The sequence below is a fragment of the Schistocerca serialis genome, chromosome 3 (genome assembly GCF_023864345.2).
Source record: "Schistocerca serialis cubense isolate TAMUIC-IGC-003099 chromosome 3, iqSchSeri2.2, whole genome shotgun sequence".
NCBI classification, from domain to species: domain Eukaryota; kingdom Metazoa; phylum Arthropoda; class Insecta; order Orthoptera; family Acrididae; genus Schistocerca; species Schistocerca serialis.
The window spans coordinates 444,342,453-444,356,992 of NC_064640.1; the positions used below are offsets into that span (position 1 = coordinate 444,342,453).

A 14,540-nucleotide genomic window follows, 5' to 3' on the forward strand; every position below is an offset into this window, starting at 1 on the left:
ATGTAAGCAATTAAGCTACGCCAGTTCATTTTCCTGATATCTAATTCACTCGTGCTTTCCTCCGCTTGTCTCCCTCTATTGTTGCCACTTTCTTCTTTGATGACAACTGCATTATGGTCACTGGATGTCAGGTACCAAAGCAATTGCCAGCTATTAATCTTAGATGCTGCCATCTGGTTTGCTAAAGTGACAGCTATATTAGTGGTAACATCTGCTTGTCCCTCAAATGTACTCAGCTGGACCTCTACATTTAAAAAGTAAGTGCAGTTCCTGTACTGCATCCTCTAGTATCTCATTCATCAGTTTGCCTGCTGTGCCACAGAGAGGATTTTGCATTCACATTTGTTGCCACAAGGAGGCACACGCAATGTCCATACAGGACTAACACCCTGAATTTAATCACAGTGAACTTCCTATTTGTAATGACAATGACGGGCACTGTCTCATTATGGCCAATAATTGTTAAAATATATGCAGGAAATTGTGGGAGCCTATTGTTTCTACAATATGGTTCTCACAAACAGACTACATCAACACCAGCTTGTCAACCATATTAGTTTCTGTATTTTAGTCATGCATCTGTAGTATATTTATCCCTTTATGTGTACTGAGTGTGAACAAAGCACTTTGGAGAGGAGAAAGCTGGGACAAAATACACACATCCATATTCTTTTACAAAATCCACATATAATTGCTTGTTGCTGAATGGCTAATTTCTTCTTGTGAACACCTGTTGAAGATCACATGATGGTTTAAACTCTGTTGACAGTTATTCACTCTCAAATTAATTCTATCTGATGCCTCAGTTGTGGGATGCATAACAGATTTCCCTTTAGGAGGAGGAGGAGGAGGAGGAGGAGGAGGAGGAGGAGGAAGAGAATGGGAATTATTGTTTAATATCCCATCGACAGTAAGATCATAGAGATGGAGCCCAAGTGCAGACTGTGTCAAGGATGGGGGAGGACATCAGCCACATCCTTTTCATGGGAACCAGCCCAGCATTTGCCTGAAGTGATTTAGGGAAATCACATAAAACCTAATTTGGATGGCTAGATGGGGATTTCAACTGTACAGTGTGCTAACCACTGACACCTTGCTCGGTATTTCCCTATACGATGCTTAGCTCTCTGATAAGGTGTTTAAGAGTAATGGTATCCTCCAACTGGACATAAAAACTTTTTGATAATTTGGAAGTTAGTCAGCTCATAATTGTACATCATTTTTAGTAGGACTCCAAATGCTGGAAATATTTTTGTATTAGACAGGAAATTCTGATTTTCACTGCATTTCACCATTTTGTGATTTTTATACTTGCCAGTTTAACATGTTCACCACATTCCACTTCATGTGGATATAGGGGGGTTATCCACAGATGATACTGAATCTGCATGCGCATCTGCTGCTATTGGGAATGCAGAAATGATATCATGAGCATAACCATCTCTCTCATGCCCTTTGACAGGAGCTCCATGGAAATGCACACTGAACTTACATTTAGGAGGATGAAGGTTTAAACCCACATCCATTACCCTAATCATTTAAGACAAATGTTGGTATGGTTCCTTCAAAATGGCGTGACTGCTTACCTTCTCCATCCTTTCCTAACCTGCATTTTTGCTCCATCTCTAATGACCCCACTGTCAACAGGACATTTAACTCTAATCTCCTACTGTCACCTCCTTGTAGATGCAGCACTGGATTGGACAGATAACACACTGGGAAGCCTCCTGTTGCAGTCATTGCTGCAGCAGGACCTTCTTATCTGTCATCAGCCACTGCAGCTTGAGGATTAGATGCAGGTATTCTCCATAGGGTCTCTCCTCAAACAAAGTTCACAAACTTCATCTGGTAGGATTACACATGAGATGAGTAAGTGCACTCTTGTCTTGTGAGCAGGTCATACCATCTGTGTTTAAGTCTCAAATTTTCAGCTTCATTTTCACAAACTTACAATAAGGGAAGGTGAGAGCTCTCACTTGTCAGAAATTACAGTGCTCTGTCCTTTTCAGCCCACAAAGAATTACATGCATGTATGGTACAATAAAGCCAAATTGTTATAGCAAATTTTTGATAGTAAAAGTGTCTTAAGGGATGGTATTAAAAGGTTGTGGTTATCAAAGTTTGAGGGTAGAGAGTCCACAGAAAAAAACTGAAACATTCATAAAAAATAAGTGTAGTCTTTCAAAATCTGAGTAAAATGGTAAAATATGCGAGTACCTGGACTTTTATAAAGTTAAAATGCCTGTATTTTTATTCATCACTTTTTAAGCATAAGATTTTCTATATTTCTAAATGTCAAGTTTTCCTCTGATTTGAACAGTGAATTCTGATTTATTCATCCACTTATGTTTATAAACTGTTTGATCAATATATAACTCCAAATATATAACATAACTTCATGGCCTACAGATACAAGTAATAAGAGGTGGCAGTATTTTAATATTAGTGTAATTTTCATTGTCTACTCAATACAGTCTAATGTTGCACTGCACATCCTGCACAAATCATCAATTCATCCCTCATGAACTCTTCTGCGAGTCTTTACATCTCTAAGGCAGGGTATCATGTATATCTCCTCCATTTTTTCAGTGGACCTAGGTTTAGAATACTTTTTAATGTGTTATAGATTTTCATCTCAATATTTTTGGGTGGAGGAGGAAGTGGTTGAGACTCACTTTAAATGATAGGTATGGAGCCAATAATTTTTATTTATTTTATTATGTGAATAGTGGAAATTGTTATTTAATTTAATGTACACAACAATGATAATTTGATAGATGTAAATATATGCAGGTTTCTAAATAATGGGATGTAAATGATTTCGACGTGGAATACACATGCTCCTGAAGATTTTTTTCTGTCATTTCAGTGTACAAAAATGTTAGTTTAGTTTCCCAAAAAATTTCATATTTTATACAGGTACCTTACTGAAAATAACTGTGCTATGTTATTCACCATGCATCTATATCTGTGATACTGCAGATGATAACTTCAGTTCAGTGTCTGTCCTAATGAAAGCCCACTTTATACCTATGCTTTAAATATTATTTTAAAAGGAAACTATGTCATTCATTGCTACTAAATGAGGATAAATTTGCTGTCTACATAATTTCAGAAAATTAATTTACTAAGACTTTTTCCACATTAACCTAGACGTGTGACAAAGTGAAAAATACTGACGGGACTCTGAAGCACACAAGCAATTCCCCATCACTGAAAAGTTGTAGAAAGACTGCATAATCACATATTCTACAGTTAGGTGCAGAAGTGGTGAAGTATTTGGACCCATATTAATTTAGAATCTGTACTAGTTCAAGCAACAAAACACAGTTTCACAGTCCTCAAAGTGTACTGCATTCTGAGGTTTCTTAGAGAAACTTTCTCTCTCTTACATTGCCAAAACAATTTTTTCATTGCACAGGTATGTTATGCATTAATATAATTGTCTCTGCACAGAACCACTAATGACATGCTTTTGAACCTTTTGCAAACACTATAGCTCTCAAATGATGATAATTTTTTAGAAGCATTATGTGGAAATTTGAAAGGGAATGAGGAGGTAAGAACTACTGTATAGTCATGTGTGTGTGTGTGTGTGTGTGTGTGTGTGTGTGTGTGTGTGTGTGTGTGTTGAGAGTCTAATGTACTTCAGTGCTGATAATTACCAAGGGGGATAGTACCAGCAAATATTAACCTTGCACACACTAGAAAATTATGCAGAACATGACTTACCTCAACTTGTTCTTCCCATGATATTGCAATTAGGGCATTAACTGAAGTGACAGAACTAACATAGAGTCTACCATCAAAATTACCAATAGTCCTGCCACCACTAAAAGGTATCACTTGCTTCTGTTGTTGATCAAGAATACTGAAACGTAAAAAAAAAAGAAAAACTGCTTACTATGATCCTAAATTGGATTATTATTATGCTGTTTTTATATTTACAGGCTAAATCTGCCTCCTGCTAGAATTTACTACATAAAAATGATTATGCAGTTTGTTTCTACAAGAATCTGACAGATAATTTTATAACAAATTATTTCAGTCACTGATAAGTAATTGAGTAACATTTTACTACATACATGCTGTGATTGGGAAGGTGTCACACAATAAACCAAATTAGAGTTCTTACTTTTTGCTATAACAGTTACAACAGTAAGCCCTCACTAATTCAGAATTTGCAATAATTAAGACTTTTCTATTTCAGGTGAAGTGAAACACTGCCTTACTATACCTGACACAATTTGCACCTAGCTCATTAGTTGTAAGATGTTGAATGCATCCTCACCCTTCCCATTTCCTTCATGTGTGGCCAATAATGAGTAACAGCAATGTAAGTATCATTAATAATGGTCACAACCACAAAGTCAAAAACTGCTCTGTTTGCTTGGTGAAGCCCACAACACAAGTCATGTTAAAATCCATTTCTGTGATTGTTTGAAAGTGTGTTAAAGTGTTGTACACTAAAATACAGTAACCAACATGAGTGTTAGGAGGAAACATAAATCATTAATTTTAGAAGATAAACTGAGAATGCTTTATAAAAACCAATCCGAAACTTCTGCCCACAGTGCTATGACTGAGTTCAGCATTAACCCATTAGTGCCCAATTTATTTTTAGTTAACGTATATTCTGTATTTCTGGAAAACTTTATCCTGACAATTCAGTTTATGGAAATATGAAGAAATTTTGTTCACTTGTTGCCTAAATGTGAAATTTTTGGCCGTTCCCATTTGAGGATGTTGGGCACTTGACAGTTGTTTTGTCATTACACTGCTTACTACGAAAAACAACAAGGGATAAAGAAATTTGTAATAATAAACCTTAAATAACATTCCAAAACTATTATTTATTTTACAATAAGTAACATTTACGGAAGTTTTAACCTACTCTCCAAAACTGAAATTTCATTAAGGCCTGATATGATATTTGGGAAAGCATTCCATACAGAGCATAACATTGTACTTCTCACAATATGTTCTCAGCTTTCCTTTGCAGTTCTCATACTGGCACTGTCTTCACTTTTCACGCTTCTGGATGACGTGCGGCTTCTGGTCATACTGTAGATCTGGTACATTACCCCTGGAAGATGAGATGAGCTTTGTTGGTCTTCCCTTAGCTGACCTCATTTCAAGACCTTTCTTCAGGTATGTTCTCACAATCCGTCATCTGAATTCTTTCACCAAAAGAGAATTTCCTTCATTGCATATTTTGAAAGCCAAGTATGCATTCACAACAGTCAAATTTAGCATCCTTGTAAAAAGACACCAGTACCACTTTTTAACAAGCACTGAAGTGGTATGTTTCTACAAGAATCTGACAGATAATTTTGTAACATAAGAACATCGATGCCTCCTATGAGATTCTTGTATATATTCAATGCATGTGGTTGTAGAACACTGACCTTTCCTTTCTTTTTAGGATAACTTCCAACATTGGACTTTGACAGTAGCAAGCACAGTGTCAAAATTAGTTGCTAGTGTAACACACCTGTTGTCATTCCATTTTATAATCTAAACTTCCTACTCTCTGCCAAATCTGAACTCAAAATGTCCCCTTTCTTTCTTTTTCATAACATTATCTGGTGATAGGGGCACTTATTTGTTCTGCTTTCTCTTATAGGTCCACTTGCACAGAATCCCAGTTCCTCCAGTTGAACTAGCAGGTTACGACTAATAAAGTAATTGCCAAAAAATACTTTGTATGAGGTGCATTCAAGTTCTAAGGCCTCCGATTTTTTTTCTCCGGACTGGAAAGAGATAGAAACATGCGCATTGTTTTAAAATGAGGCCGCGTTCATTGTCAATACATCCCAGAGATGGCAGCACCGTACGGCAGATGGAATTTTACCGCCAGCGGCGAGAATGAGAACTGTTTTAAATACTTAAAATGGCAACGTTTTCCTTACTTGAACAGCATGCAATCATTCGTTTTCTGAATTTGCGTGGTGTGAAACCAATTGAAATTCATCGACCGTTGAAGGAGACACGTGGTGATGGAGTTATGGATGTGTCGAAAGTGCGTTCGTGGGTGCAACAGTTTAATGAAGGCAGAACATCGTGTGACAACAAACCGAAACAACCTCGGGCTCGCACAAGCCGGTCTGACGACATGATCGAGAAAGTGGAGAGAATTGTTTTGGGGGATCGCCGAATGACTGTTGAACAGATCGCCTCCAGAGTTGGCATTTCTGTGGGTTCTGTGTACACAATCCTGCATGACGACCTGAAAATGCGAAAAGTGTCATCCAGGTGTGTGCCACGAATGCTGACGGACGACCACATGCTGCCCGTGTGGCATGTTGCCAAGCAATGTTGACGCGCAACGACAGCATGAATGGGACTTTCTTTTCATCGGTTGTGACAATGGATGAGACGTGGATGCCATTTTTCAATCCAGAAACAAAGCGTCAGTCAGCTCAATGGAAGCACGCAGATTCACCGCCACCAAAAAAATTTCAGGTAACCGCCAGTGCTGAAAAAATGATGGTGTCCATGTTCTGGGACACCGAGGGCGTAATCCTTACCCATTGCATTCCAAAGGGCACTACGGTAACAGGTGCATCCTACAAAAATGTTTTGAAGAACAAATTCCTCCCTGCACTGCAACAAAAACATCCGGGAAGGGCTGCGCATGTGCTATTTCACCAAGACAACGCACCCGCACACCGAGCTAACGTTACGCAACAGTTTCTTTGTGATAACAACTTTGAAGTGATTCCTCATGCTCCCTACTCACCTGACCTGGCTCCTAGTGACTTTTGGCTTTTTCCAACAATGAAAGACACTCTCCGTGGCCGCACATTCACCAGCCGTGCTGCTATTGCCTCAGCGATTTTCCAGTGGTCAAAACAGACTTCTAAAGAAGCCTTCGCTGCTGCCATGGAATCAAGGCGTCAGCATTGTGAAAAATGTGTACGTCTGCAGGGCGATTACGTCGAGAAGTAACACCGGTTTCATCGATTTCGGGTGAGTAGTTAATTAGAAAAAAAATCGGAGGCCTTAGAACTTGAATGCACCTCATAACTGTTTGGCTCATCAATAATAGACAACATTTTCAAAACTACTTTGGAACCTAATGGTAGATTTTCCATCATCATCATTCTGGTCCTTCCTGCAATACAGTCAGTAATTTTAACAGCAGCTATCAGTACCACGTAAGGCCCAAAGTTTATATCCAAAGTGTATGGGCTTCAGTCTGTTGTTGTTGTTGTTGTTGCGGTCTTCAGTCTGATAAACTGCTTTATAGGATGATGTCAATAGTATCTCACAATCATGTCATCAACTGCCAGATTTTCCTCAAAGGCTCTCCATTTTTGATAATTTTTTTTTTTACTGGAGCCTCTGCTAATGGTTCTATTTTGAAAGATATGTCACTATTGTTTTCATTTGCGTTTTTATTATAACTGAAATGTATTACAGATTTCATTTCAAGATAACTGTTATGAGTCATTGCATCTTTCACTATCTGAACACCGAGATTGTCCTCTTCAGACCAATAAACTCTTTCAATGGACAATTTATGGTATCCAGTAAAGATCAAGAACCCAACAAATGCACCAATTTCATCAGGTAAAACTGAAAAATTTATTTGTTTTTACATTCCCTAGCATATGCCTCAGTTTCCTCTACAACCATGCTTACAATTTCTTCTGCAGAGAGTTCTTCAAAAACCTACACGTGACAGACCTTACAACTTTTCTTTCAGTTCATGCGACAAACAAGAAGCTTTCTCTCCAAAGTCAGGAAATGAATATTTCTGAACCTGATCATGCCATTTAACTTCCTCTTTTAGAAGAAACATGAGGAATGTCTTTGTTGTCTCTCTCATGTAAAATTTCAGTAGTACCTGCAATATCGCTTAAATACATATTTCCCAACAGATCATCTTCAATATTTTCCTCATCGGTCTGCTCCTCTACATCTGGAGATAGAGTGAGTGTTTCTGCTCCTATTTCCTCAGAAAACAGTTATAAAAAACATGGCAAGCCATGGAAAAGAAATCTGAAAAGACCGAAAAATCTAACATTTACCATGGAAATGCCCAGTGCCCTCAAACAAGGACAGCAAGTTTTCATACACTGGGACACAAAATGTAATAAACTATTTTGCCTTCATAAGTACCAAATCATTTCACAGTATTAAATTATGCAGCAGCCAGAAAGTGAGATTTTTCATTACCTTAGATGCAGGACACTAAAACAGAAATAGAAATAACCAGCAGGCTCTGCAAAAATGCTCCACTTCTGTTAACAGTCTTCAACTGAATAACTGTAGTAGAGAGATAACAATGGTATCCATTGTTGACAGAAAGCTTGCTTTACAACAACAAAAGCCCACTGTTGGTTTGGAGTAGCACACATTGTAATAGTGACAGAAAAATGGACTGTCATCAACTGAGGACAATGGGCATTAATGGGTTAACAAGTCTACTTCTTATGACATTACAGAAAATCACATCAAAACTTCAGACTTTATACTAAAACAAGATAAACTAGTTGGGGAAAAAAACAGGCATGTGAGCCAAAACTGCAACCAATGACAATGCTGTGTACGTGTTCTTTATGCCGTTATCAAGAGATATTGTGGCTGAACATACTGCTATAGCATCAACACCAGGTAATAGCGCCTCTTTAGCTGCTATTTACCATATTATTATAGATCCAGATGACAGCAGCAAATAATTGGTAAAGCAATCATCATCCTTCAGTTAACACACCATATAAATTTCCAGTAAAGTGCTGATACACATTTTTTTAACTCATATAGTAATATAATCTTTGAATATGTATTGCAACTTTAAATTTTTTTAATCCTATTGTTCATCAAGTTTTTATTTGTTCATCCAGTTTTTATTTAACCCCATCGTACAATGTGGGTTATATTCCTAACTAATGTTCAGGTAAATATTTTAGTAAACCTATGTATAATTCAAGCTTTTCATAATTTAGTCTGGAACTTGCCCCCAATTAGTCCAAACTAGTGAGGTTTCACTGTATCAAAACAAAATTTATTCAAACAACACACAGTGATCTTGACAACAACATTGTAATAATTACACCTTGACCCACTCCATACCACTGTCAGACCAATTGTCAGACTTGAATGATGCAAGGCACAAGTTGGATCTCTTGAAGGTGAAGAGCTACAGAAACACAAGTGTAAGCTCACTGGACAAAAAATTAGTCACACTAGAGTGCACTCACAGATGAATCATTAAACTTTTACAGATGGTGCAGCAATGAAGTCACATACTCAACCACATGTGCACTGTCTCTATGTGAGCACAAGGCAGTAGAAATCAGTGAGACTTTTATGTTGCAAGTGGACACTGTACATAAACATGGGTAAATGCAAGGATGCAACAAGGTGCAACTGCATTTGACCGTGCCCATGGCCATATGGTGTGTGAAGTTACTGGATTTGTTGGTGATTCATGGTGGTCTATTCAACATGTCTACAAGCAGTGGTGTAGCACACGTGGCCATGAAACACAATGTCAGAATTGTGGTAAGAAAAAGATACTGACCGAGAGGGTCGGGAGATTCATTTCACCGCTTGTGAATCAAAATCACTTACAAACGAACAGGAATTGCTGAAGACTGTCAATAAAAGTCCATTCGAACCTGTTAGTGAGAGAACATTGTGATGGGAACTGCATGCAATGAACGTTTGGAGTTGGTCACTTCATGAGAGGCCATTACTCACACAAACACAGAAGGATGATGACAGCACAGTTCATCAAGCTGGAAGAGAACACTGCACCATCCTATTACATCCTGAATGGCCTATAAAATCACCTGACCCGAGCCCCATACAAAATCTATGGCGAATCTAGGAACAGTATGTAAAACGCTGACATCCACATCTCCGCAATTTGATGGAATTGCACAATCAACTCTTCCGTGAGTTGCTTAATGTGGATGTGAAATACCTGCACAACCTTGTGGACTTGCAACCTAATTGAATCAAGGCAATTATGAATTCCAGGGGCAGAACTGCATAGTGTTAAATTATTCTTGTAATAATTTTTCTAGGGGTGACTGATTTTTTTGGCTGGTGAGCTTAGATTCAGACCACTTTTTGGTATGGGCATGGGCGAGGGCTAGAACATCCAATCCATCAAAAGGAATCCATATAAACAAACACAAATATAACATAACAGCCCTGGAATCATCTTAAATTAGGAACCAATACCAGGAAATTCTTGAAAGGGCTCGAGTGAACTAGGTGCATAAGATCTCCCATGGTTTGATACTGTGCATGAGACAACACGTGGAAAAGAATGAGGCGTACAAAATAATCATATAATCAAACTGTACAAGAGGACTGGAGGAAGTTTATAAAGAAAAATGGAGGACTGAAAAGAGGATATATCAACCACAAAGGGAGAACGAACGAAAGAAAGAAAGAAAGAAAGAGAGAGAGAGAGAGAGAGAGAGAGAGAGAGAGAGAGAGAGAGAGAGAGAGAGAGGGAGGATGAAAGGAAACTTCAAAGAACTGGAACTTCTGAGGTATAAAATTGTGATATAGAAATTTATAGCACAGTAAATCCTGCTCAAAATCCCTTCAGTGGGGAAACTAACATGGTAAAGAATAAAATAGGGGTGGGGAAAGAGATCTGTAAGAGATTGTGCTAACATTTTGATAAACTCCTCTACTCCAGAATGATACCAAGAGATCTCAAATGTGTGTATGGAAAGAATCACTCTGATAAAATTCCTGCTCACCAACTTTGGAAGAGATGAGAACTGCTTTGAATAAACTGAACAACAATAAGTCACCCGAAATAGATAATATTCAAGCAGAACTGTTTCAAGCTCCTAAAGCTGGACATTTCAATATGAAATGTTCCAATAATGGAGACAAGGAATTATATTCCCTGCATACAAGAAAGGAGATATGCTGGACCATAGCAACTATCAAGGAATTTTGGTGTTGAACTTCGGATATCAAGCATTCTCTATCATGGTGTTCGACTGTTTGTTTAGAAAAAGACTGACACACAGCAGTGTGGATCTCTTCCAGGGAAATCAGCTGTAGATCAGATCTTCACCCTAAAGTAAATTTTAGGAAAGACAGTTATATATGGGATTGGAATGCATTGCCTCTTTATTGACTACAACACAGCACATTGCAAAAAACAAGTACAAGAGATCACTCCTTTGGTCTACTCATGAGAAAATTTACTCAAGGCAGCATATGATTGCACAGACAGAGAGCAACTGTAGTGTGCTTTGGCTGCACTAGAAACTCCTGGATAATTGTTATGACTTGTGAGAATTACAATGAACGAGGTACAGAGTAGTATAAGAATGGGAGGATTGATGTCTGATCCATCACATACACAAGATGGTGTAAGGCAAAGAGATGTGCTGGCATGTCTTTTTTAATGTTGCCTTGGAGAAGGTTATGAGGGATGGAGACCTACTAAGCAGTACAGATTCTCATTTATGACACTGATATGGATATATTTGCAAGAACTCTGGAGGCAATGGAAGAGACATTCATTGCACTTGCACAGACCATTAGTAATCTCCAATCAAATATCTAACTACATAAAACAAAATATATGGTTCCTGGGAAAAATGTAAGGAGAACATGGCACTCTCAATGACTTTGGGCAATTATAATTTGAGAGAGTTGAGCAGTTTACATATCTGTGACCAACAATCACCCACACAAATAATACCTCATATGCAATTAAACAGAGCTTATTCTACATTAAAAAGCTATTTTACTAAAGGCACTTAACTCTTATCAGCAAATGAACCATTTAAAAAACACTTATTCCAATTCCTGTCCATGCAGGTGATGGCTTTTATGTTGTCTAATTGGAGCCATGGTGATGTAAGACTTTTGAAGTACCCTGGGCCTCCACCAAACAATCAAGCCCAAATCCAAAACCAGTGTTCTCAACTGAGTACAACACGTTGCACTTGAAGCATGTTTATTGCAGACACCAACGTGCAAACAGAACAGAACTGAACTCTTTTTATGGAAAGTGCTGCTATTTATACAAATGTAGACTATTCCAGAATATACGAATTTTAAAAACATAAGAGAACGACTTGTATGAATATCAAGAGCTCAGATGGAAACCCAGTTCTAAGCAAAGAAGGGAAAGCAGAAAGGTGGAAGGAGTATATAGAGGGTCTATACAAGGGCGATGTACTTGAGGACAATATTATGGAAATGGAAGAGGATGTAGATGAAGATGAAATGGGAGATATGATACTGCGTGAAGAGTTTGACAGAGCACTGAAAGACCTGAGTCGAAACAAAGCCCCCGGAGTAGACAATATTCCATTGGAACTACTGACGGCCGTGGGAGAGCCAGTCCTGACAAAACTCTACCATCTGGTGAGGAAGATGTATGAGACAGGCGAAATACCCTCAGACTTCAAGAAGAATATAATAATTCCAATCCCAAAGAAAGCAGGTGTTGACAGATGTGAAAATTACCGAACTATCAGCTTAATAAGTCACAGCTGCAAAATACTAACACGAATTCTTTACAGACGAATGGAAAAACTAGTAGAAGCCAACCTCGGGGAAGATCAGTTTGGATTCCGTAGAAACACTGGAACACGTGAGGCAATACTGACCTTACGACTTATCTTGGAAGAAAGATTAAGGAAAGGCAAACCTACATTTCTAGCATTTGTAGACTTAGAGAAAGCTTTTGACAATGTTGACTGGAATACTCTCTTTCAAATTCTAAAGGTGGCAGGGGTAAAATACAGGGAGCGAAAGGCTATTTACAATTTGTACAGAAACCAGATGGCAGTTATAAGAGTCGAGGGACATGAAAGGGAAGCAGTGGTTGGGAAGGGAGTAAGACAGGGTTGTAGCCTCTCCCCGATGTTGTTCAATCTGTATATTGAGCAAGCAGTAAAGGAAACAAAAGAAAAATTCGGAGTAGGTATTAAAATTCATGGAGAAGAAATAAAAACTTTGAGGTTCGCCGATGACATTGCAATTCTGTCAGAGACAGCAAAGGACTTGGAAGAGCAGTTGAATGGAATGGACAGTGTCTTGAAAGGAAGATATAAGATGAACATCAACAAAAGCAAAACAAGGATAATGGAATGTAGTCTAATGAAGTCGGGTGATGCTGAGGGAATTAGATTAGGAAATGAGGCACTTAAAGTAGTAAAGGAGTTTTGCTATTTGGGGAGCAAAATAACTGATGATGGTCGAAGTAGAGAGGATATAAAATGTAGGCTGGCAATGGCAAGGAAAGCGTTTCTGAAGAAGAGAAATTTGTTAACATCCAGTATTGATTTAAGTGTCAGGAAGTCATTTCTGAAAGTATTTGTATGGAGTGTAGCCATGTATGGAAGTGAAACATGGACGATAAATAGTTTGGACAAGAAGAGAATAGAAGCTTTTGAAATGTGGTGCTACAGAAGAATGCTGAAGATTAGATGGGTAGATCACATAACTAATGAGGAAGTATTGAATAGGATTGGGGAGAAGAGAAGTTTGTGGCGCAACTTGACCAGAAGAAGGGATCGGTTGGTAGGACATGTTCTGAGGCATCAAGGGATCACCAATTTAGTATTGGAGGGCAGCGTGGAGGGTAAAAATCGTAGAGGGAGACCAAGAGATGAATACACTAAGCAGATTCAGAAGGATGTAGGTTGCAGTAGGTACTGGGAGATGAAAAAGCTTGCACAGGATAGAGTAGCATGAAGAGCTGCATCAAACCAGTCTCAGGACTGAAGACCACAACAACAACAACAACAACAACAACAACAAGAAATTTTGAAAACCGTACAGAAATGATAAATACTAAATAACAAATATTTGCTGGTGGTCACATCTGAACTGGTTATCTGCAGCACCATTACTCTACAAAGCATGCAGCACAGCTGGCAGCAATATTCTTAGTGGGATAAATACTCCTCTCTACAAAATTGCTAATCACAGATCTGTACCATCATCCTCCCAAATTAGTTTAGTTTTAAACAATGCAATTGTTTAGAAGCTCAACTGTAATGATACACTTCAGGAAAACAATCTAGCTACTAAGAATGACCCCTAATTAGTTTCATGAGTGTAAAAAAGTGTAACATTGCACTAATCATCTAAATTACTGCATCATGCTTGTTCACAAACTATCTACAATATAGCATTTTCTCCACCTGTTCAGCTTCATAACAACATAGAAGTTATACTGGCATTTCCATTTTTTCCAATAACACATTTATAATGTATATTATCTATGGAACAATTAAGCATAACTAACCACCCTCTACAAAGTGTTTCATATTTCTGGGTTTTCTTGCAGCATTACTACACTAAACAACAATGAACTGGAGAAATTTTACAGCCTGTTGCTGGTTACTGTAAATCTTTGTGGAAGCTATGGTCTATTGGTTAGTTAGAATGACAGAGAGACAAACATACTGTTTGTTGAGGATTTTATGTTGCACTGTAAATTGTTTTCAATTTATCTCTTACAAAGAACAATTACATAGTAAAAATTTGGACTATATGATATCAAAAAATGTTTTTTCCTATCTTTTGCT

General features: G+C 38.1%; 1 protein-coding gene across 1 annotated transcript in view; it reads right to left on the reverse strand.

The window, feature by feature from the left end:
- The window catches only part of LOC126470339 (transforming growth factor-beta receptor-associated protein 1-like), a 176,046-nt gene that overhangs the window by 106,674 nt on the left and 54,832 nt on the right, over positions 1-14,540 (reverse strand). The window contains exon 7 of the mRNA XM_050098127.1: positions 3,733-3,871. Coding sequence (XP_049954084.1) covers positions 3,733-3,871 — 139 coding nt within the window. The remainder of the gene's footprint in view (positions 1-3,732; positions 3,872-14,540) is intronic.